The 22538-nt window shown below is 51.3% G+C and overlaps 3 protein-coding genes across 3 annotated transcripts; 1 reads left to right on the forward strand and 2 right to left on the reverse strand.

The window, feature by feature from the left end:
* Positions 1-1296: 1296 nt before the first annotated feature.
* Positions 1297-5402, reverse strand: LOC108549789 (uncharacterized). Its single transcript, XM_017903305.1, has 3 exons — positions 5232-5402; positions 2140-2435; positions 1297-1453 (listed from the first exon to the last, which is right to left on the reverse strand). The coding sequence occupies exons 1-3, from the start codon at positions 5400-5402 to the stop codon at positions 1297-1299; spliced, it is 624 nt and encodes a 207-aa protein (XP_017758794.1).
* Positions 5403-8388: 2986 nt separating this feature from the next.
* Positions 8389-10699, reverse strand: LOC108549790 (uncharacterized). The gene is made up of 4 exons (XM_017903306.1): positions 10574-10699; positions 9778-9964; positions 8867-9035; positions 8389-8554 (listed from the first exon to the last, which is right to left on the reverse strand). The coding sequence occupies exons 1-4, from the start codon at positions 10697-10699 to the stop codon at positions 8389-8391; spliced, it is 648 nt and encodes a 215-aa protein (XP_017758795.1).
* Positions 10700-17282: 6583 nt separating this feature from the next.
* On the forward strand, positions 17283-21791 carry LOC108549791 (uncharacterized). The gene is made up of 5 exons (XM_017903308.1): positions 17283-17308; positions 17669-17795; positions 17875-18068; positions 18244-18351; positions 21656-21791. Exons 1-5 carry the CDS (start codon positions 17283-17285, stop codon positions 21789-21791), a joined length of 591 nt encoding a protein of 196 aa, XP_017758797.1.
* Positions 21792-22538: the final 747 nt, after the last annotated feature.

Consider the following 22538-nt stretch of genomic DNA (forward strand, 5'->3'; position numbering starts at 1 on the left):
CGACTCCGACGCCACTCACCCCTTCCCCAAACCCCGAGGTAATCCGGATCCTCGTGTTGCCAGAGATCTACCGCGACGTCGCGACGAACCTGCAATCGTGGAGGAAATATCCCCTGTCGAACAGTGAAATTTTAAGTATCGGCATCGACGGGATAATCCGGATAATTAGTCGTAGGATTCTCAACGGGGAACGAGACGATAGTCATCGCGTCCTAACGTTACGAAGCTTCACGCAAACTGGAAATTCTTTCAGAAGAAATACGCGAAATGTAGCGGGAACTCGAGAGGAGCGCTAGCACAGGGCTTTCCGGGATGGTTAAGGGCTTAGGATTCGTAGGGTTAATTGTCGCATGACGAATGGTCGCAAGGTGGAGCTGAATTATGTCCTACCTCGACGTTGAATTTCTCATTTGCACGTGAGAGAAATACAGACATCTATGAAAAATAACGTTGTCATACCTAGACGTGAATTATCTCGATACGGTAATAGCGAAAGGTTGGAAAAGAGGGTAGAGTCGAGTGCTTGTGTAATTTAGGGGTTGCGCAACCCGAGTTTCCGGCGTTGTCCAAGAATTCTGACGGTAGCCAAGACCGGCCAGTTGGGCCAAAGAGGAACACGACCCCGCGAACGGCGAAGATTCTTTAATTTCGAATTCCGACGAACTGCCGGGGTGAAACTCGACGATTGCTGCGGGTACTCTTAGGGAAATGAAACTCGAGGAGGGTGCAGGGGTGACCGAAGAGAGGCTGGCGCGTTGGAATGCTCGCGGAACAGCAGGCACGGTTAAGAAATGCTTTCACGGCGGCCCGACACCTTGAGAAACGGCGCTCGCCCCGAAGAGATGAGTTTTAGGCATCGTTCGAGGATAATCGAGCGTTGAACTGGCCAACTCGCCGGAAGAATCGCTCCTCCTCGATGCACCGCTGCCACAGTTGTCTGGAATACGTTCTCTCGAGAAATTACCCGCGAGGAGGTGCAGTTCTTCCTCCTCGAGCGTTCGTACTACTCTGGTAAGAGCTTCTGCGACTAGGAGCAAACACTTTATTGGCCTTAACTCACAGAGATTTACCCTCCCCGGCTGAGAGAAGATTCAGCCGCGACTTTAATTTACTTTCGTACAACAATCCTGTAATCATCGATCCCGAGCAATAGAGACGCGAAAATCTGCCGCGCGAACTCGCGCCAGCGAATCAACGAGGATCACTCGGACTCGCTTAACGAGCTGACATTTCGCCGCATCCCTGTCAGTCAGCGTGTCGTCTTCTTCGGGATCCGACGCTGGAGAGGCACGTTGCTCACGTGATCACCGTGGAAAACACGTCGAGCACACTTCTGCGGCATTCTGGATAAAGGGCGTGGCAGTTTTCCGTCGACATCTGCTCGCCCAAACGCTCGGCCGCGCGGTACTCCCGATCCCCGTACTCGTCGTACCGCTCGTCGGTGCTCGAAGGCCTGGAATTCCAGCGAATTCGCGTTCGAGTTCACGGTGAAAAATTACAATCGTCGCCGCGAGAGATCGAGGCCCGGGGAGAAACGGCCTGGAAAAGAATTCGGGGGGCCAGGGACAGGGGGAGAGAGAAAGGGTGGTAAAGAGAGAGAGAGAGTGAGAGAGAGGAAGAGAGAGCGAGAGAGCGAGAAGGAGGGTGGTACCCGGGATCGATAACGCGACCGGATACGCGAGAGAAGCCCCGAAGTTATTTCGCAGCTTCCCTCGCGTTAATTGGCGCCGCGTTATGCGGACCGACCGCTTAATCCCTCGCCACTCGCGCCACGCTACTCCGCTAATTCACCGGTTAACTACTACGTCATCGTAACTTCGCTTTTAGTGCCACAAGGCCAGGGGTTTTATCGCGTTCCCCAATGTTCCGTGCTTTACGACGCGATCCAGACTTTTAGCCTGTCACGTCCTGTTTCGACGTGCGGTAGGATCGGGTTCGTAGGCTCGGACTCGAGTTAGAGCACGAGGCAAGATGACGCTCGGATTCACGTGGCTCCGTGACACTTTCGACTATTTGCCTCGTGCTCCAACCGACCTTCTTGTCGACCGATGCCACAACAACGCATCGATCTCGCGCGTAGATCACTGCGCGGTGACACGACGGAATACGTGAAAGCAAATATCAAAGCGCAGAACTTACTTGAAGAAAACGTGCAACAGCTGTCCCAGCAAACCGTGTCGTCCATCGAAAGGCACGGAGGCAGCTTCGCAGATGGCCTTCAATAGACAAGCTTTCCCACCGAATCCGTACAGGCCGGCCACCTTCTCCAGCGTCTTGTAGATGCTCCACCTGCTCTTCTGCGTCCGAGAGTAGTAAACCCCAGGCATGGTGAAGTCCGTCGCGTTGGTGGGCATGTTGAACACGATCTTCATGAACATACCGACGATCACGCTCTCGTGGTCCAGCTGCAGCGGCGTGCCCAGTCCGAAGATCAGCTGTCGTCACAGGGTTTCGAGGGAAACTCTCAGACCGGGGGTAAAACATTTTTCGAGGACGCGACCGATCGAGGAACGAGGATCTTCGGGATCTTTTATTCGCCTCTGTGTCGCCATTGCATGCACGCGATCTTCCGGGACTCTGCCAAAGACCGTTCTCGCGAAATCCGTCGCTCTAGGTGACCGCGTAGATGCCGGCGGCGCGATTCGATCAGAAAGCTCGTTGTTATGGCGGCTATTCGCGCGGGCGGGGGCATAAAGAGGAAATTGGATGAACTCAAACGAGATCGGGTTAAAATCCAGTAGTGTCCGGAGCTAGGAGCGGATCCCGCAACGACCGTATCTCTCGCGTGTTCCCGAACAAATAACTGTAAACTGCGTCGTTCGTTAATCGCGATTCCGGCTTCCCGAATTTACGCGACACTCCGCGCGATGCTCACTGATTTCTCGACCACTTCTAACTTTCGCGTGTTCGCTTTCACGCGCGATAACGAGACAGGCAACGCTCGACGATAACGCTGTTGCTCCGACGAACGAGGATCAACTGGGGTGCCTTAACACCGCGTGCTACGATCTTCCGATGCTACGTGCCACGATCAACAACATGGTCGGTCGCACACTGATCCACTCGCTGCGAACGCGGCGAATAACACGCAACTGAGACGGAAAAGCATCGGCAAAAACTAACCACGAGCCTGGAACCCAGTGTTTACATTAAGCGTTATCTACAAGCCACGCCTTTCAGCCATAACACTCGGGTTTGGCTCGATTTCCTTACGAGGCTCGCGCGGTATCGTACACAAAGAGGTTAAGCTAGCTATCCGCAACGATTCGCGATATTCATGGAATAAAGTACACTTTGTATTCCCGTGGAATCGAATGCACTCGAAGTACAAAGGAACAAAGATTCACGGTGGTGAATGACGCGGGCTGCTGTCATAAACCGGGCGGGTCTGCGGTTAACGCGAGTTCGGGACGACTCGTGTTGGATGGGATAATTAAATTCGTAGATTTATCGCAGCGACGTGTCTTCTTTCCAAAGATATTCCGCAGGACGTTGCGAGGGGTCGATCAAAGAACCCGTAAACTCGCGGAGCAGTTTGGATCATGGCGGACTGCCTTTTGGGAGCGACCCGGGTGTTAAGTTGGATCCCGGGTCGACCTAGGCGATCCCGAATCTGCCGACTGACCCAGCGATCGAATATCCCCACGGATGCAAGGGGACGAAGAAGAGGGTGGCGACAGGGGGTATCGGAATAGTTGGCGAAACGGCCATGGTTCCTTCGCGACGCAATTAGTACGAGTAGCCAGGAGCAGAGCGGCGTATCGGTGCTCTTTGAAGTGTATCGATCTCGATTGGCAGCGGGCCGGCCTGCTCGATGCAAAAACGCTACCTGGCCCTTCCCCGCGAGCCCTCCGCGAATCTCGTTAAACTGTCTTCCCCAGACGCGCGGCCCGAACCGATTCTCCGTGGAAATTCGCGGTTTTATCGAAAATTCATACACCGGCCGCGGCCCATCCTGCCGCCCACCCCGCTCCGTCGTGTGCATGAATATGTATGCACATGTACGAGGTGCCATGGCTGCACACGTGTACCCGATACGGGATCGAGGTATCCACCTGGCGCAGAAATTGGACGAGCCCTGAAAGGTCAGGTGGAATGTGTACCGCGATATCGGACGGGAAGATGGAAATCGAAATACGTTATACACTTCCGGAACCGGTTATTACTTGCCGACCACCCCGCTAATTGTGATCCTAATGAAGCCAATGGGTTTTCGAATCATCAGTTTCGTGGCTGGTTTGCGAGACTGCGTTTGGAATAGTAAATTCGAGATGACGGGACTTGCTTTTATATTTTTGTTACTCTTCGAACCGGAGCATTCGGGATTACTCGTGGACGAGGGTAAATCGAAGAATACCGGTGCGTAGAATAGATAATAGAGTAAAATTGATCGAATTACTTTTCAAACGTACGCGCGGTCCGTAGGCAAAGGGTGCAGATAGATAAAATTGGAATGGAAGTCCGTGGAGCGTTCTTCCGGAAGAATTTTACACGGCTCTAGAAATCGGCAAAGGAAATTCCGCTAAAGCACTTAATTCGAGGTTCCGCAGAGGCCGGCAGCCTGTTCGCTGAAAATCCAGCGGCCAATGCGTTGCAACTGCGGCCCCGTGAACCCCTGGACACGGCCCTGTTCATCCCATCAAGCCGCGCGGTTGTAATCCGAAGGACGGCCGTTTCCAAACACGCTGGATGGAAAATTGGATGAGCCCCGGACATGTGGCGCGGCCGGGAATTATTCAAGGAGCGGCGTAAACGGCGAGCGGTTTCACGCGAGAGCCATCCCGTCCCGCGTTTCTCTTTCGGAATAATTGAGCATACGGATGATAATCAACGTGTATCCGCCGGCAGTAGGTGTCGACGTAGCTTCTGCAACCGCGCGCCAGGCTTTCCAGCTGAACCGTATTAACGACCAGTCGTTTCAGGGGTCCAACTAGCTCGCGAGCGTCGCAAGAACCAGGTCTGGGACACGCTACTGGATTCGGGGCGAATGACGCGAATTATCGCGTTTATTAACTCGAATTTCGTCGCAGGCCGATGATCCATGAGATCTTTCACCCCGATTACACCCCCGTCGAGGCGAACCTACGGGAGACAGAGGGTTGGATCGTTGGAATTAGCCCGAAGCGTTGGAGAAGAAGCGGAAACCGATCGCGAACACTTGAGCGACGCGCGAATGAATCCTCGATTGGCCGCGATGGAGATGGTTCATTAGCCTCGTGTTCTCTACGTACCAGAAGCTGAGAGGGATCAGGGAAAACGAGAGCCCTCGGTCGCCGCGAGGGACTTGCCAACAACCTGGTCCCGTTCCTGCCCGTGAAATCGTCTTCGTCCTCGAGCCTCTGCGTTAGACACGGCGACAGGGAAACGAGAGCTAGCGCCAGGAAGACGACCGTGCCTGCCATTGCTATGGCTTTCCAGGCCCCGAGCGATCGTTCCGCCGACGAACAGGCCGCAGCTAGGCGAACTGTGCGCGATCGCTTCAATCTGCCTTTCCATCGAGACGAGCAACCGCCCGGAGCGCGAGTTCGCCACGTGCGAGTGCCACGGCGAACCAAAAGCCGGTCGTAATAGCTGGTCCCGTTGTATCTCGGCGAATAATCAGTGTAAATATTGGTCCAGCAGAGCTGCCGTCTTGCTTTCTCAGCTGCTCCGTCCGTTCACCCGATTCGCACCGATTTGCACCGACCTGCTTGTTAATCCGAGAAGAGCACCTTGGTAACGGGACACTCGGTTAACGAGGTGTCGACGGGTGTTCGTTCCTCCTGTGTTGCTCTTTCGTCGCTCTTCGTTTCGCTATGGAATATCACTCGATGGATTCCTAGATAGCGGATGGAAAAAGATCCCGTTTCGTCTTCTTCCACTCGTTCTCGCACCGATCGAGGGATTCCCGATGATTTTACCGAGTCAAACGTTAGTCCTCGCTGATCGTTCCGACGAGGAAAAGCTTGGGGTGCGTTTGCACCAACGATCGACGTTACCACGCAATAAAATCCTCGCGAGAGTTTCCGATTCACCGGAAGAGGGTGGCCGGAAAGAGAGACCCGGCTTCCAGGGTAGGATCAGCCGATATCTGGTTGGTAACCGGTGATTCGAAGTCACCCGGCGAGATTCTCGGTGAACCGAGTCGGCAGTCTGCGAGCCGGGTATTAAATTGAATTACAACCCTGCATGCCTCGTAAAGCTCACCCTCGTTATGTACACGATTCTTTCGCCCATGGAGCGTAACCGCGAGCACATGCGTACCCGGGCTTTTATCTATGTGGGTTAAACGATGTCCATTTGTCGTTCCTTATCCGTCTGGTGGAGACGTCCGACCCGGAAATCGAAAGCCGGTCCCCGTGATTCCAGGCCAGGGCGGATCGATGGATCCGGCGGAATCGACGCCGTTGTCCAGGCCACGAGGAAATTGCTGAACACTGGATCGCATTTTTGACGATGCTTTACGGATACCGAACGTGTCCTCGACGCTATCGAAGTTTTACCGTGGTTTCGTAGGTCACCAAGTTTCTTCGCCGCTCGAGATTCGCACGCTGGCTCACAGCCACCGACCTCGCGCAGGTGATCACGGTCTATGCTTGGAATTTCTCCTCAGCGACACGGTTGCGAACGGTAACTTTCCTCGAACGATATTCCACGGCTTTCTAAAAGGATTCAAATGTCTCGAGAAGTTCTCAACGCAACGCGCATGCAACGAATACAGAGTTGGTAAATTACGTAGGAAATGGAGGCGCGAAAGGGGAACTTCTTTCAACTGCTGCGAGGCCGGACCAAGCGGTGCTCGGAACTGCCGGTAGCTGCAACGGTAATTAATTTCAATGGCTATCGACTTGTAAATGATGCAACTCGGTGTGCCTCGCCTTTGGAAGAAAACTCGCGAAAACACGTCGGCCATGCTCGCCCGGTTCTCAGGGCCGGTTAATATAACGGCACAAAAGCTCGTCAACTTGGAATTTCGTTAGGGTTAATATATGGCAGGAGTTTTCGAAATTCTGGGCACCCTGTCAAATATACAAACTTTTTTCCGCTTCAAGCTCGCCTCGGCCAACTTTATCCTACGAATTTATTGCTTCGCCGTGTTGCTTGCTTGATTGCTTGACACTGTTTATTGCTTTTCGGTGTAACAGCGCAGAGCTCGTACCAGCTCTTCTCCCATCGAGCCATTCCTCTCGGACCGCAGTTCGAAAAGTATAAAATTAATATTTACCCGGGACTCCGAAGCGGCGCGCGTCCTTTTAAGCGCGCCGCTCGAAACAAGGCGTCTCGTTAATACCCCCGTAACTACCCTCGTCGACCCGAGTCGAAAGCAGAGCTCGCAATCGAATCGTCGAAGGGGCTGCGTGGAACAATCGAGCCAATGATCGAGGCTGAAATTCTCGACGAAATGCAGGCAACGCGCGTTCCGGTAACAATGCGTTCGTTAATCTGTCCGGCGCCACGAGCTCGTCGATTCCGCGCATCCCGAATTATCGACAATTAACCGAATACCCCGCGAGGCGTGCCGAACGCAAAGGGTCGAACGCGAAAAGAGAAGAAAGGAAAAAAAAAAGAACGGAAAGGGAGGGAAAGAATGGGGCGGGGCGGGTGAGGGTGGTCCTGCAAAAGCTCAAAGGTTTCGGCCTCGGTGGCGTTGTAACGACGCGGAAGTAAAATCGTATATTGTCGGCCCGTGTTAATTACCACGAATGGCTTTGCCCTGGAAAAACCATCCTCTCTCTTTCCCAGTCCCGCCTCGCCCCGTTTCTCTCGGTCACCGGCGTCACGGGCCATTTTTTTTCCCTGCTCCGCTCGCTCTACACCCTCTATAAATTTCAACCGGAGTATTTTCTCTTTACGTGTACCTGTTATTGAACGAGAGAACTGCCAATAACGCCGGATAACTGCGTCACGTTTCGCCGCGAACCTCCACCCCCGCGCGGTACCACGCCACGGGCTTCACCCTCGCAGCTCTTCCATCCCCTTCTCGATCCTTCTTCCTTCGCCGCGACCCCGCCATTCGCGCGTCCTTTCTTCCCTTGATATTTCTAATATCGCGCGACATCGGCGCACATAAATTACCCCCGGCCTTCGATATAGTGTTTCGTTTCAGCCGCAACCCTCCCGCGGGACTTTCCAACACCGGCTTTGTCCAACGAGCTGGCTGTTCCTTCCACGACCAACAGACGCGAGCGAGAGAGAGAGAGAGAGAGAGAGAAGAGGGAGATAGGCGTAACCAGACGGGGTTCGCCTTTTTCTTCTCAGTTTCTCGGTCGCGAGTTTTCTTTCGCGACAGGGTAACGAGGAGATCCAGGGGATGAAGAGTCTCTGGGAAGGACAGAAGAGACACACAACAGAGTGCCTCGGGCTTAAGTTTATTCTTCTGTCGATTAAGTCGATGAATTTCAGACAACGTTAGGCGAACGGCCGTTCGAGGACCTCGGTGAAGTAATCCAGAGGGCTCTCCGTGCATTCGGGGAATAAACTATCGCAAGGGCTGAGTCCTCGTCGGCCCATAATTTCAGCGGCGTGATACACTCGATCAAAGTCAGTCCTGAATGGCTCCGAGGTGGTCGACGGTCTGAAACGCGAAGAAAATTAACCGATCGCCGCGAGATGTTTAAATTCGCGTTAATAATGGCCGAGTAGTGGGAAGTTCCAGGCACGGAGAACCCTTACACACCCTACGTCAAGCTACCCTCTAGACTTCCACGGTGATCACTTCTGCCGAGGATATTCCGTCGCGATTACCTGTTTATCTACCTAATAGTCCAATAGAATCGATTCCGGGAGTGAGTCGACGATATAAGATAATCCAAGAAAGCTCCACCGCGAGAGCACGATCAACCTGGATACGTCCCCTTTCCAAGACCCCCGTGGAATCGATACTCACGTGAGGAGAAGATGAACGAGCCGAGAGCTGAGACCGTGAACTCGGCTGAAAGGCGCCTCGGAAGCCTCGCAGATCGCCCTCAAAAGGCAGGCCTTGCCCGATCTCGAATCACCGAGCACCGACTCCAGGATTTCGTAAATTTCCCATCTGGTGATCACGCGTGCCACTCCTGCGGGAAAGTCGCTCGATGAACGCGGGTTCCGATGAGCGAACAATGGAGTGGAGGAGAAAGAAGCTAGGGTCATCGTGCTCGCGGATGGTGTCATGCGAAGAGCAACAGAAGTAGCTTTGTTAATATGTAAAGGAAGAGGATCCCCGTCTTACCCAGCAGAGCTGACTGAGCGGAGTTCTCTGAATGTACGACTAGGGGATATAGTGGCAAGGATTTGGAGAAATCAGCCTGTTACCGTGGGATCTTCTCCTTTCACGACACGGAAAATTCGCGAGAGGAAGGCGAGTTTGCGGTCTGGTCTGGTCTACGAGAGAGGATGGTACAAAGGTGACGCATTTGAGAATTTTAAAGCTGTATAAAAATCGTGCATTTCTAACTTTTTTCCTGCCGAAAATCGAAACTTGCAAATGCTTTACCTTCGAATCCCTGTGTTTTTCTCTAATAAGGAGTGTATTTTCTCGATACAATTGAAAATTATTATGCGCCGGTGATCCTGATGGATATAGCAAATATCGGGATAGGTAAGGAACGAGTGTAAAAAGACCCAAGATCGTCGCTGATGTATTTCTCCCGTGCGAGGGACTACATAATCAGCTTCCATCTGCATTCCGTTTGACTTGGAAAGGAGGGTGGAAAAAATGGAGTCGGAAGAGGAATTAGACGAAGCAAGAGGCACGCTCTTGGCCAATGAAAAGTGCCGGAAGCGTTTTAGGAGGGAAAGAAGAGTGGTTGCGCGTACCTTGGTGATCCGGTTTCGGCTCGTCATCCTCGTCGACCTCGACACCGGGGCTGATCGATCTGTCATAGCGAACGTATGAATCCGTCAAGTAGGAGGCGTTATAGGGCAGGGCGTAATTAAATTTCATCACATATCCGATAATCATGCTGACGTCGACTTCCATGGGTAAACCGAGGCCGAGGATTAACTGGAACGGTTTTCAAATACACGAAGGTGTCATCGATCGTTTATGATAACCAGCAATCGAATTCCAACTGGCAGGCTCGGTCTCGTTCGGCCAGCCGGTTCGTGACATTCGATCGAATGAATTTAGACGCGGGAAATATTACGCGAAATTTTCGGCCCTATCGGTGCACGATTCCGCCATTTCCGGTCTACCACGATGCCCTGACCTCCGCGTTTTCTGCCAACACGCGCCACGTTCGCGGCAATGCGATTTCCCATGGAGTTACGATTATCGATCATATTCCATGGTCACGTGCAATTCCGCGGTTCAATCGCGAGCGATCGCACGCCCGCGCTGCAATTACGGTTAATTGCATCGCGATCGCGCGTGTGAAACGCCTATCGAGCTATCACGCGGGAGACACCGTTGTGTCTTTAGAAACGTCGCAACTCTGTCTCGACGTTCCTATAGCCAGCCCCGTTTGCACTTTCACCGTTTAACGCGCGTATCGCTTAAACAATTAGCAATCGATATCCAATTAGAATCGCGAGCACAATTAAACGTACCGATTGACTGAAGCGCCGGTTCGTGCACCGATACAATCATATACCCGGCGATACATCCGAATACCTGCACTTTAGTCGGCGTCACACTCCCCGGCTTCGGGAACACCAGATACCTCCTGCCTCTCTCGAGGCTCGACCCGGTATGGTGACACGCGAGCAGAAGAAGCGAAAGCGCGAAGAAACGCAGCATGGTGACCGGTTCGAGCGGACCGCGACGAATGATGATGGCTCCATGAGAGTTTTCTTTGGCTCCTGATCGACCAGTCGGCTAGCCAGGGCTCGTTAATGGGCGCAATTAGTCCGTTATCGCGAGTTAGCCGAATAATGAACCGGCTTCGATCGCGGTCAACGGCCAAGGCGAGCTGGATGGACAGGTCGCATCGAAATTGCACCGGTTGCACGTTGCTCTCGGTGAAACTAATGCGACGATCAGTTTCTCTGGACCCGTGTGTGTTCATTGGATCGTGAATCTTCCGAGCGTGACTGCGATTAACGCCACTGTACGCTGATGATCCATTAAAGGGGGATGACGCGTTCGCCTGTCATTGCAAAAACCTTTCGCAAGCGCAATCGACGAATTAATTTGCAAAACGTACGTTTGCATAACGCAAACAAATTTCGGGGATGCAGCAAAAATTTCAATACACGTGCATCTCCGTCTGCATTTATAGTCAGAGTCATCGGAGAGTTAACATTTACGTGAACCCGGCGCTAAATTCTTAATTTATCCATCACACTTTTATTTCTCCGTTGTCGGTATTTCCATCGTCGTTTTATATTCCCCCGCATGTATCCGAATAAACGAATAAATAAAAAGAATGACCGTAAATTTACCCTCGATGAATCATTCGCCATTTCCTGCCACCGGGATTTAAACAACTCCAACGATGCAATTGCAGAATGCTCGCTTTCGAACCCCGGTTAATGCGTTAATAAAGTGACGCGGGGGTAGGGGCTGGCCTGTCTATTGGGGCAAAAATGCGGCAAAGAGGTTATTAATGGTGGAAGGATTCGATTCGATGCGAAACGTATTCGAGCGTTATCCTTGGCGGAGATCGTTAGGATAAGAAAGCGGAAGCCTGGCTTAAGTGGATTTAAATGCGCGAGATGCAGGCGTATCGGCGATTCGCATTAACTCGCGAATAACCCCGGCTCTCGCCCACTCGCCCTCAATTGTATCGCCGCGTTCACACGACATTTGCATTATTTTCGTATTACCGCCGGCCTCGCGCACGCCGGACGCTCTGGCGCGATCATAAATCTTCTTAACAACGGGCCGCAGAGACGCCTGAGAGGAATATATATCCTTACCGAGGCAGAGCACCCGTGGGGATTGATTCGAGCCGGCCGCCGATATCGGCGAGAATTGCGCGAGCATAAACGCGCTGGATGCTTGAAAACCGCCGGGCTAATGAGAGAAAAAACTGCGGTCATGAAAGGTGATTATCGAGAGAATAGATGGAATCGAAGTCTTCTCTCTCCGATCGCTGTCCAAGTCCTCCACTCGCTCGTTCCGCCTCTGAACAGGGGGCGCTTGATTCCTAGCAGCTCGCAGATATCGGTCGCGGCAGCCTTGAGAGTCGAGAGGGAGGCAAAAGGCTTGCAGAGAAGAAAGAATCGGATTTGCGGATAGGATCGTTCTACTCGTTACCAAGGCCTCTCTGAACGGCTGACACGGATCGTTCCCTGAACCTCGGATAGACGAGAATTGCTTGTTTGGGGGATGAAGGAGGAATCGCGTTCGCCGATGGAATTATAGAATTTCGTTTCCGACGTTGGATAAAAACATCGTTGGATCCTTTCCACGGGTCGAACGCGTTTCACCGGCCGGTAACTGTGGTTCATTCATCTTCCTACAGGCCGATGAGCGCTTTCACGGCTCGGCCTGCGGGGCCCGTTTATTTCAGCGACAATTTATTCCCATCCGAACAGGAAACCCGAAAAATAGTGGCACATTTTCAACCACCGGCTCCCTTTCCTTCCTCGTGTTTGCGTGGGAGGTAGTTATTCTTCGTTGAATTCGGAAACGCCGAGGAGGGGGCGCGAAAATCGCCTGTTTCACTGATCCGTGAACGAGCTTAACCCTTTGAGCTACGATTTAATTTTCGCAAATTGCGAGTTGGTAAAGCATTCTACTTTGACTAGTCGTTGCGCGTCTACTTTGTTCCCGATACGATTATTTATATTATATCCAATTATATAACCACTGCGAGAGGATTCAAGTTTTGTATAATTACGTTCCTGTCTTGATTAAAGTCGATTAAAGTTCAGCAAAAAGCAGTTCCGCGTTTTCGCCAACTAAAGAAATAGGAGAGAGTGATTTCTACTGGCTTGATAACTACGAATACGCGTTAGATGTGATTTTAAACGACTACGAGAGGCGTCAGGATTCGCATAATTACGTTCCTGTCTGGATTAAAGTCGATTAAAGTTCAGCCAAAAGCAGTTGCGCGTTTTCACCAACTAAAAAAGTAGAAGAGTGTCAGTGATTTCCACTGGCCTGATAATTATGAACACGCGTCAAGTATGATTTTAATCGTGCAACGAGAACAACTTGTTCTCGCGTTGTTTGTACGAGAAAGTCATGACAACCCAGACTCGCCATTATGGTGCAAGTGGTTAAACCGCTAGAATTGAAACGATAAATTCTCGCAACGCGCTACAACCACCGGATACCGTGGCCGCCTTTGGAAAACACAACCCCGTTACTTTCGATCCCGATCGTTATCGCTTTCAGTCTACCGACTGCCGCTTCAATTACACATTTTTACTCGAGCTCGGCCATGGAATGCCTCGACACCTGGTACCGAGCAAAAATTCCTCCAGCTGTTCCCGAAGAAAATTACTTACGAGATGTTTCGAAACCATCCCGTACTCGTAAATCGTCCACGATAAAGGGTGAAATGTTTATACACGAGCATGTTTCTTTCATCATCCCCTATTCGCCGCTTCATCGATCTCCGCTCCCGAAACACCCTGTAAATCCTCTTTGAAACCGCGCGCGCAAACACGCTAAGCCGTCTCTGCCCTTATTTTCGTACGTCGAGGCAACTTTGATTAACTTCTACGACTTCGATTAACATCAAGCGGAATAACGAATTCGCTTCGTCGCGAGGATAGCCGACGCGGGTAAGGGGTTTTAATTCGAGAATCGAAGCAGCGCGACGGCGCCAAAGTTCGGGCTATTCGTTTATTATCCTACTGGCTAATAGTGGCCAGAGCAGGGCCCTGGATCGTGTTATTCCTGTTTAGAGCGAGGATCGTAATTTCGACGCGCCTTTGAACAGATTTCCCGCGGTCTCTCGGGACTCGGCCGAGGGAACGTTACGTCTCTATCATTAAAATTAGAATGGTCGACGCTCAGAGGAAATTACAGACCGCCGGAACTACATACCCAGTGGAAACTCGACGAAAATCTAACGACCGCGCGAAACACGGTCCCGCGGATTCGTCGAAAAATTTTTCCCCCCGCATTCACTGTCCCGCAGTTCATCGCCTTCCCCTCTTCATCCCTCCGCGCGACGCGAGCCAATGAAACGAAGATCGCGCGATTTTCCAACTGCGTATTCTCGTTTGAATGAATTCGAAGACCGATGCGACGATCGATCGATCGTTGGACGATGAAAGAAGAAAAAGGGGGTCGAAAATTTCGCAGGATCATCCCTCGCGAACTTGCACCCCGAAGATTTCGAACGATTTTTGCGTGCAATAGGTGCACTACCCTTTGTTGCGAACTACTCTCGTGATGGCATGTCAGACGTTTTAAAATGAACAAACCTGCATGTTCGGGTAACTTGAAATAGCCCTTCACTGTCCGAATCGTGGTCGCCATTTTACCTCAACTGCTCCACACTCGAGAACCTGTTCTTCGAGTTCCGAATCTATCCTACGTGTCTCTGTCGACATATTTTTGTCATATTAAATTCGTCACAGGATAGTGAAGGGTTGGAAAAGGAAATGCTTAATCCCTGAAGCGAGAAACACGAAAGGGGGTTGGAAATGGCGCTCGGCCGACAGGAGGACCTAATAAATCGGCGTTGAAATTCATCGACACGCGAGCAGCATTGAATTCAATTATTCCGAGCAAAGAAGAAGAAGAAGGAGCGGATATTAATTCATGGGAGTTTTTTCCGTGGATTATGTAAATCGAGTTTTATCGCTCGTTTGGATATCTGGCATCTTTGAAACTCGCTGAATGATGCAGGGGACTTAACGAGCCGCCCGGAAGTTTATAAAACAACCACCATCGTTGTACCCACTAATTAATACCGTACCTAGTGCTCGTTTAAACATCCGAATCTGAATTTCGAACAGAGAATTTCAAGAACGAGACGCCGCTTGACGTTACAATTAAGGACTTGCTAATTACAGTGACTACCATAAAGGCTGAAATGGAAGGTGATAAAGAATGGAAGGTGAGAGGGGGGAATGAGGTATTTTTGCATGCCGAAACCGACGCGAATTAGACTAGGAAATTACAACTTATGATCACGCTTGTAGATCGGAAGGGGATTATTCTTTACTCTTACAGCGATCCATTATTCATGCACGCGCGGTGCTAACAAAGTGGTCCGTGAAACGGTCTCGAATTCGCGAGAAAGGGTGGAGACGAGAGGACCCCTCTCGTTCCCGTATTTCCACCGATCTCCAGGACATCGTTTTTCCTCGATTCGCCCGGAATTTCGCATTCCTCGTTCGCCAAGAAAGCGGCGGGGATCTTTTATAATCGCGGCCATTCTTTCCAAGCGCTGCACTCGAGACCATACTCGAGACTATACCCGAAGGGAACCGGCATTAATCGGCAGAGCCATTAGGAACAGGAAATCTCGGCGATTCGTCTCGATAATAAACTTATCAATTTCGATGGGTACACGCGACGGCCACGGTGGACAAACACGGTGAACCGCAGATAGGATGAAAATGGCGAAACGGTTATCGAACGATGGAACTTGGTGGTGGAAAAAAGGAGAACAACGACGCGGCGACGCTGTGTCCCCGTAAAAAGGTAACAGACGCATCTGCGGTGAATAGGCACTTCGTCCTGAGGAGGAACAATCGTCTCCGACCTGTTTGTGAAAACGGAAAAGTGTCGCTATATGTCATGCACGAGCGGTCGATGCACGAGGAATAAACGTTTCTGGAGCAAAACAACGAGCAGGAAATACAAAAGGGTCGCAAGGAGGCAGGGGAAATATTCAGACGCCTCCGCTTTTTCGTCGTGGACAATCGGGAAATGTTCAAACTCGAAAGCGAGAACGGGAAAGGCTCGGAATTGCGGACCGGTGATCGGTAAATAAAATAAATTCCCAATCGTTTCTTTCGCGCGAACTTTTGCAAATTCTACAGCCATTTGCGTTCGGAATACACTCGAGATATTGACCAGGGGGTTCTTCAACTTTTCCGGTGGCATGTAATACACGGCAAACTTTCCTGCGATAACTGTGAAAGTAATGGAGTTATTTTCTCCACGATATTACACGGTGTTCGAATTGACGAATAAAAATATTACGCGTTTAAAATAATTTTCGCTTAATAATATAATATTTCAAAATTCCACGAATTAACTATATATTATGGATGAAAGGAATATTTCTCGCAAACAACTGTCAAAGATTTACCCCGATGTAGACTAACCGAATGTAAGAATCGCAAACAAAGCCAGGTTTATGCACGCTTTACAGCTGATAATTGCACTTCGGCTAATTTTAAGTATATCTCTGAGTTGGTTCGTGTAATGCCAGACGTTGAAGAACGGTACACGCGGGTTCCCGGTTTTGTAAGTTCGCGATCTTTTAATTCCGCTAATCCAACTCGTTACTCTCGCCGTACACACATGGCGCGATAAAAGGGGGATAAATAGATAAATAAACGAATAAAGTTAATTGGCCCTATCCGTAACGAGGACGCCAGGCTAATTGGCCCTTTTCACCGCTGACACGCAAACCTCCGCGCGCCGAACGCATATTTCACCCCTTTCGTTCGACGTCCTCGTTCGACTCGCCACGGCTTTTTCTTCGAGGCTTATTCACGTTTGTTGCAGTTTATTATCGTGTTCCGGTAGTTAAACGAACGCGCACTCGTTCGTGGAGAACGGCTCGTTGCCGGTGCGCAGCGTGTGTATTGATGTAAACGAGAAAAGGAATTAAAAACGGGAAATAATCCCGGCAAAGTGGGCTCATTTATGTATGCATGGTTTAACCCCGGCAGCGTTTCTACCCGCCGTAGTCCTCTCGTTCTCCTCTCCCTCTCTCTCTCTTTTTTCCCTCCGCGGCAGCGCTAAAATCGGTGAAGTTTTTTAATCACCGCCACCCCAGGCCACCGCGATATCTGACGTGCCGCGCGTGGGGAATTGTAATTGCATTTCAAAACCGCCGCCATCATGGCCGGCAACGCGTGGAAACTTTTCGACTGACTTTGGGAACCTTGACGGTGGGAACAACCGTGGAAAATATTCGTGGACGAGAATTAAATTCCGTCGCGAAATTCAATGGAAACCGATGCCAACGAAACTTCCAGCCACCAACGAGAGTCCAGCGATAATTTATCCAAATTATCGATCATCCTATCTCGAAACTTCCACCTTTCCCACTCTTTTTCCCCCATCTCGTTGCGCCACCCGCTAACCCAAGTTGAACGGTAATTATCGTTGATCTGGCAAATATCGTTAACGAAGAAACCGGTTTGTCCGTTGAGGATGGACCCTGAAGAAGTGGACTCGCGTCAGACTCGCGTCTCCTGTTCGAGACTACGGTCACGTGTCTCGGAGCTCAGGCATGTCGAATCGTCGGCTGGAACTTCTGTACGTTCAATAATTAAACGTAAACCGATTATCGTTCGTTAACCGATTCACCGGGGCGAGTTCACGCGTTGGAAGTTCTTAAAGAGAATTAAACGATCCGCGTCGACTTGCGACTTCGCCCGATGAATTTTCATCCGGCCGGTAAAAGAGGCTTTAATTTCCTTCGGTGCCCGTTAATTTGTAATGTTAATTAAGCCTCTTGCATCTCGCGCGCGTCGCGATACGTCGCGGGTCCATCCGAATTTGCATACACCGCTTCCGCTTTTTCTATTTAACCGCGCGGATTTTCACACCCCGTCGAGATTCCCTTGCGAGGAACGTGCACGGTTTGCCGATCTGAACAGCGCTTTTCTTTTACAGCCTCTTGATGCTCGATTTGGCGCTGATACTCCGTCCGACTGGCTCGAAAAGCCCGAATTCGGAGCTGGCGGAGATCCTTCATCGGCCCATCCGGTCGTTGACGTTCCCGGAAGAGAGCACCGCAGGTGTGAGTGTCATCGTGAATGCAGTGGACGATAAAGATACATCGATTCCAGAGTGACTAACGTGTTCTTCTCTTCCTTAAGCTGTTCTTCGCGCTGGCGGTACCCCTGGAAGAGCCTTACAAGTCCATCTCCATAGCCTATTTCTTCGAGGCCACTTACAACCTGCCGACAAACGCCAGCGACGAGAACCTCTGGCTGAGAAGCGGGGAACGAAGGAGCAGGAGGAGCCTGGACAGGGCCACGCTGTACCAAGTGGTGGAGAACAAGTTCGTCAAGTGAGTCTCGGGGATCGATTACGCTCGCTACGCGATGGGAATGGTCCGCGGTGTAATGGGTATGGAAAAGGTGGAAGAGCGCAGGAGAGAATATAGGATGCTGACCCAGAAGTCGTAGTAGGTCAGCCACGGTCTTATTTTATTTTTCACTTTGCTCCCCCGACTTTCTGTGCAGCTACGGATATCAGGGTCACGAATGCCTGCTGAGGGCCATTTGCGAAACTTCGGAGCGCTCCCTGAGACATAACGGACTCATCGGTGACATTCTGCACGTGATCTTCACGTAAGTTCCTTCGTTAACTTTTGCATTACGCCGGAGCCCCGCGCGTCTGATAATCGCCGGGCTGAATTGCTTCCGTCCCGCTTCCCCGAGTGGCCTTTAACCTGCCGGGATTCCTTTAAGCTCGCCGTTAATTCGCCGGGTTAATTTTCGTACCTGAGAATTTCAACCCCGCCGTATTTCCGATCCCGTTCCACCTCGATCATAAAGTTTATTAGCCCGGATGAACCGTTTAAGGCGACTAACGTGAACGGCGAATGCCAACGATTACCGCGAACCGCGGGATCGCGATTGAAAATGGGACCACGTCTGTGTATACGCGTATATATATCACTTTGCGAGTGGAATCGAGCCTGGCACCGAAATCACCGCGAGGCTTCTCTTCCCCGGAAAAACGGCGCCGGGGATGATTTCGAAGCGACGAATCCGAGCGAGTAGGATCGAAAGAGTCGCTATCCGCGTTCGCAGCTAGAAGGCCGAGCTCGGAGCTTGCGGGGCCATTGTTCGCGCGGAGCATAATGCGCTAAAGGATTCAGCTGAAAATTTCGTCGGCGCGACCTCCTTTCGCGCGGCGAAAAAAAGAGCCAGGCCTTTTTTCGGCCGGTCCAAGGCGGCGCAAATTGGAGTAGATACACAGACCGTGTAGAAAAGCAAATTTGGTTTAGCTTTCTCGCTTCTCACCGGCATTCCAGCTCCTTCTTCGTCCGCGTGCGCGCTGCTACACACGCTCCGCCGTGCCATTCCTCTCTGCCATTCCTCTCTGTGTACGTGGCGGGTGCACGCGAGCTCGTGGGTGGATAAACTCTCGAGCCAGGGACGTATGAATAAAAAAGAGGGCCCGCAGGCGGCCGTGACGCCGCATTGTCGTCGTCCTCGCCCGCCCACGACGTCCTCGTCGTCGTGAAAATTCCACGCGGTTTCCTCTACCCAGGCCGACGAGAAAATGGACCGGCTCCAGCAGCCGGGAAAATGGTGTATCAGATCTACGGCCCTCGTTATTACGCCCTGACGACTCTGCTGATTCAACTCGCACAATCGTAATTGATATATCATTCGCTCCTCCGACGAAACCGGCCATCGGCCTGTGGACAGTCCGAAAGGAGCTGTCTGTTTCGGACAGGTCTCGCGGAATCTGGGTCAATATCCACGCCGAGATCGAAGCTTTCCTCTTTAAATTAGCTCCTAATTTCACGTGATTTCGAGAACCCGTTCTCAACCCGTTCCAAGCCGATTCCATGTAATAATAAAATAAATAATAACAAAGGATCTATGGTTAGCTCGAAACAAATCCCTTATGCAAATTCTACGAATTCTGGCCCCAGATATAAATTTAGGGGTGTCGGTATTGCAAGGCGCACCCTTACCCGCGAGTTCCTGTACATCCGTTTTTCGTCTCTCGTGAGACGGAAAAATTTCGGTTGACATTCGCTTACGACATCGGCTCGCAACTCGGGAAAATCTCGGCAGAAGATCGTTGCCGCGTTTGCGATTGCGTCGCGACGTCTTCGAAGTTTTCCCGGGCAAGCGGATACGCGGGGATGATTAAACTCGAGTAGGGGGTGCATTTCGACGAGACGTCCGCTCGGGAAAATGCGAGGGGAGAGAGAGAGACAGCAGCGGTGTGTTCGCGGGATGAATAAAAATTGCAAATGGGCTTCGTTTTTCCGTTGAAGTTGTTATCGCGTTAGCGGAAGCGTTGTCCTCCTTGAGAGTCGTTTTGCGTGGTCTCGCGGGTAATTTGCGGGAATGGAGTCGGCTAAGGAGACACGAAAGAATCATGGAACAGCTTGTTTGCTCGCCGGCCGCGAACCAGCGCGTTACTAAACCCCTCGCCAGCCTCTAATATACTCCGCGAGTAAGTTCTAACCGGTCGTTGCACGAATTAGGACGAACATCGAGGCAAGGAAAATTGCGAGGACGGTATCGACGTCGACCTGGAACCTCGATTCCTCCGTTTCCACCTTTTCGGAAGTTAAAGGGCGATGCTTGGTAATTGCGCGAAACATTTTCCATCACAAGGGGTGCTCGACGAATATTTCTCCTGCTCACACCGGGTGAAAGAATGTCACTGACGTAGCTGCAGGATGATTCTTTAACGCCTTTCACGCGAGACACAATTTTACTCTCCGACGATTCTCTTATTTACTTTAACCTGCGAACTTTTATCACTCGGCGCAACGTTCTCGGCGAATTTCTTTCCCGACAGGTTCACCGCTCGCGATATTTTTGATCCACATCGGGAGGGATGAAAACTGAAACTACGCCATTGTAGACTGGCACCCGGTTTGCGATAAATTCGAGAGAAGGAAATAGTTGGCGGCTGAAAGAAGCGAGGAACAAGCGGCACTCGAGGCCTCGCGTTCCGCTCTGATAACGAAATTATATTGTTTTTCACCTCGTATCTCTGGCACGGTGTCCGCAATAAACCGTAAGGAGGGAAGGAAGCTGCGAAACGCGTGCTTCTCCCGGGTCCACCCGATTCGGAATAAGAGGGTACAAGGGCCGGAATAAAAGCGCAATGGAAGCGTCCCGGCCGTTCGTGGCGAGTTTTTACGACGGTGGCGAGATATACGCGACATATCGTCGTGTTCGCTTGCTCGACTAGCGTAATCATCTCCTCGCCTGACCGGGAATGGGAGAGGTCGGTCAGGTAGTAATAAAAAGGGAGAGACACTGGGAAATTCCGTATATCCTCGTGCAATTTTTCCACGGGCTTATCGGGGATCGTCCCTTTAAGAAAAAGTAGCGGTGCTCGAAGAGACTTTCGACTCGCCCAGCTGGCCTGGAAATCCGTAAATTCGATTTTCGGAAATCTTCGTAAGCTCGGCAGCATGCGACGACAAAGTATCGAGGGGTCCTTTGAGGCCGTAACAGGGGTATAAGATCGGAAGGTAGACTCAGACGCTTCTAGTCGGCTCCTTTGACGAATCCTCGGGTAAAACCATAACGGCGTCTTATCTCTCCTCTCTTCCTCTGCTTTTCTCCACCGTTTTCCATCTTCCGGCATTCCCATCGAATGGCCAGTGAAAAAAACAAAAATAGACGTTTCGCGTGGTAATGCAAATAACGGTCCTTGACCGGCATTAAATTGGCCCGCGGAAAGAATCGCATGGTACCGGCAATTTAATGGCCGTCCGTTAACGAGTCGTCCGACGGTACGCTGCAGCTCGTTACCGCGCCGTATCACGGCATAGGGGAGGAATGAAAAAGGGGAAGAGAAAAGAAAGAGAGAGGGAGAGGAGGGAAAGAAAGAGAAAGCTCCTTATTATCGTCCAGATGTATGTACGGTCGGCGTTGTTGTTTTCAGACCGACGAGCTCGCGACACGAGCGACTGCCGCAGGACATTCTTCAGGCTGAAGTGGTCGGACGTAATGGAAGCTGCTCCAAGTACCGACCGCAATGCCCCGTGGGACTCTTCGACTTGATTGGAGTCCTCGGCTGAGCCCTGAAAAACCACCGCGGTGCACCACCGTTGCACTCCGATCGGGTAAACAGTTCGATTTTACGCTTGTACTTTCACAGCCGGCCTCGTTCCAAAAGCTTCCAATGCGGGAGATATCGCACGGTTAATGGATTGATCGTTCCTCCTGCAACGCGCAATTTATTCCAGGCCTGCGAGGATAGGAGACCTCGAAGGAAGCAACGAATGAAGAGATAAACCTCGGTCACCGCCCACCCCTATCCAGCGCACCCTTCGAGCTCCGCGGAACAGCGAGATTCCCGAGGTTTCCTTTGGAATTCGTCTTCCTACGTGCCAGATCGTTTAATTACAGGCAAGGAGAAACAGCGGCTGGAAGAAATGGCCGTGCAGACGCCCGGCGTCGCTGTCTTGACGACACGAGGGTCTAAAAATCTGCCGAATAACGCCGAGGATACGCGACCATAATTTCTCGCCCTAAGAAGATGGTGCGAAGAGGGCGAGAATAAAAATTGGAAACTCGAAGCGTCGCCAAATTATCGGAATGAAAGCTGTTTATACACCTCGTGCCTAATCGCCGGAAGGTCGTAAGTCCCAGACGCGGCGAGGATGATGGCGCCCGTTGCCCGGAAAGGTCCTCGAGGAATTTAGCGCGAGCCTCGATCGAATTAAGCCTTTTCTCGGAGCTTTATATAGACGTAAACGGGAAATCCTCGTAACTAATATCGAAGAAAGTTTACGGCCAGTGGCGGGAAAAAAGGCGCTGTCCCG

The sequence above is a fragment of the Eufriesea mexicana genome, unplaced genomic scaffold, assembly GCF_001483705.2.
Source record: "Eufriesea mexicana isolate 0111107269 unplaced genomic scaffold, ASM148370v2 scaffold2143, whole genome shotgun sequence".
In the NCBI taxonomy this organism is placed as follows: domain Eukaryota; kingdom Metazoa; phylum Arthropoda; class Insecta; order Hymenoptera; family Apidae; genus Eufriesea; species Eufriesea mexicana.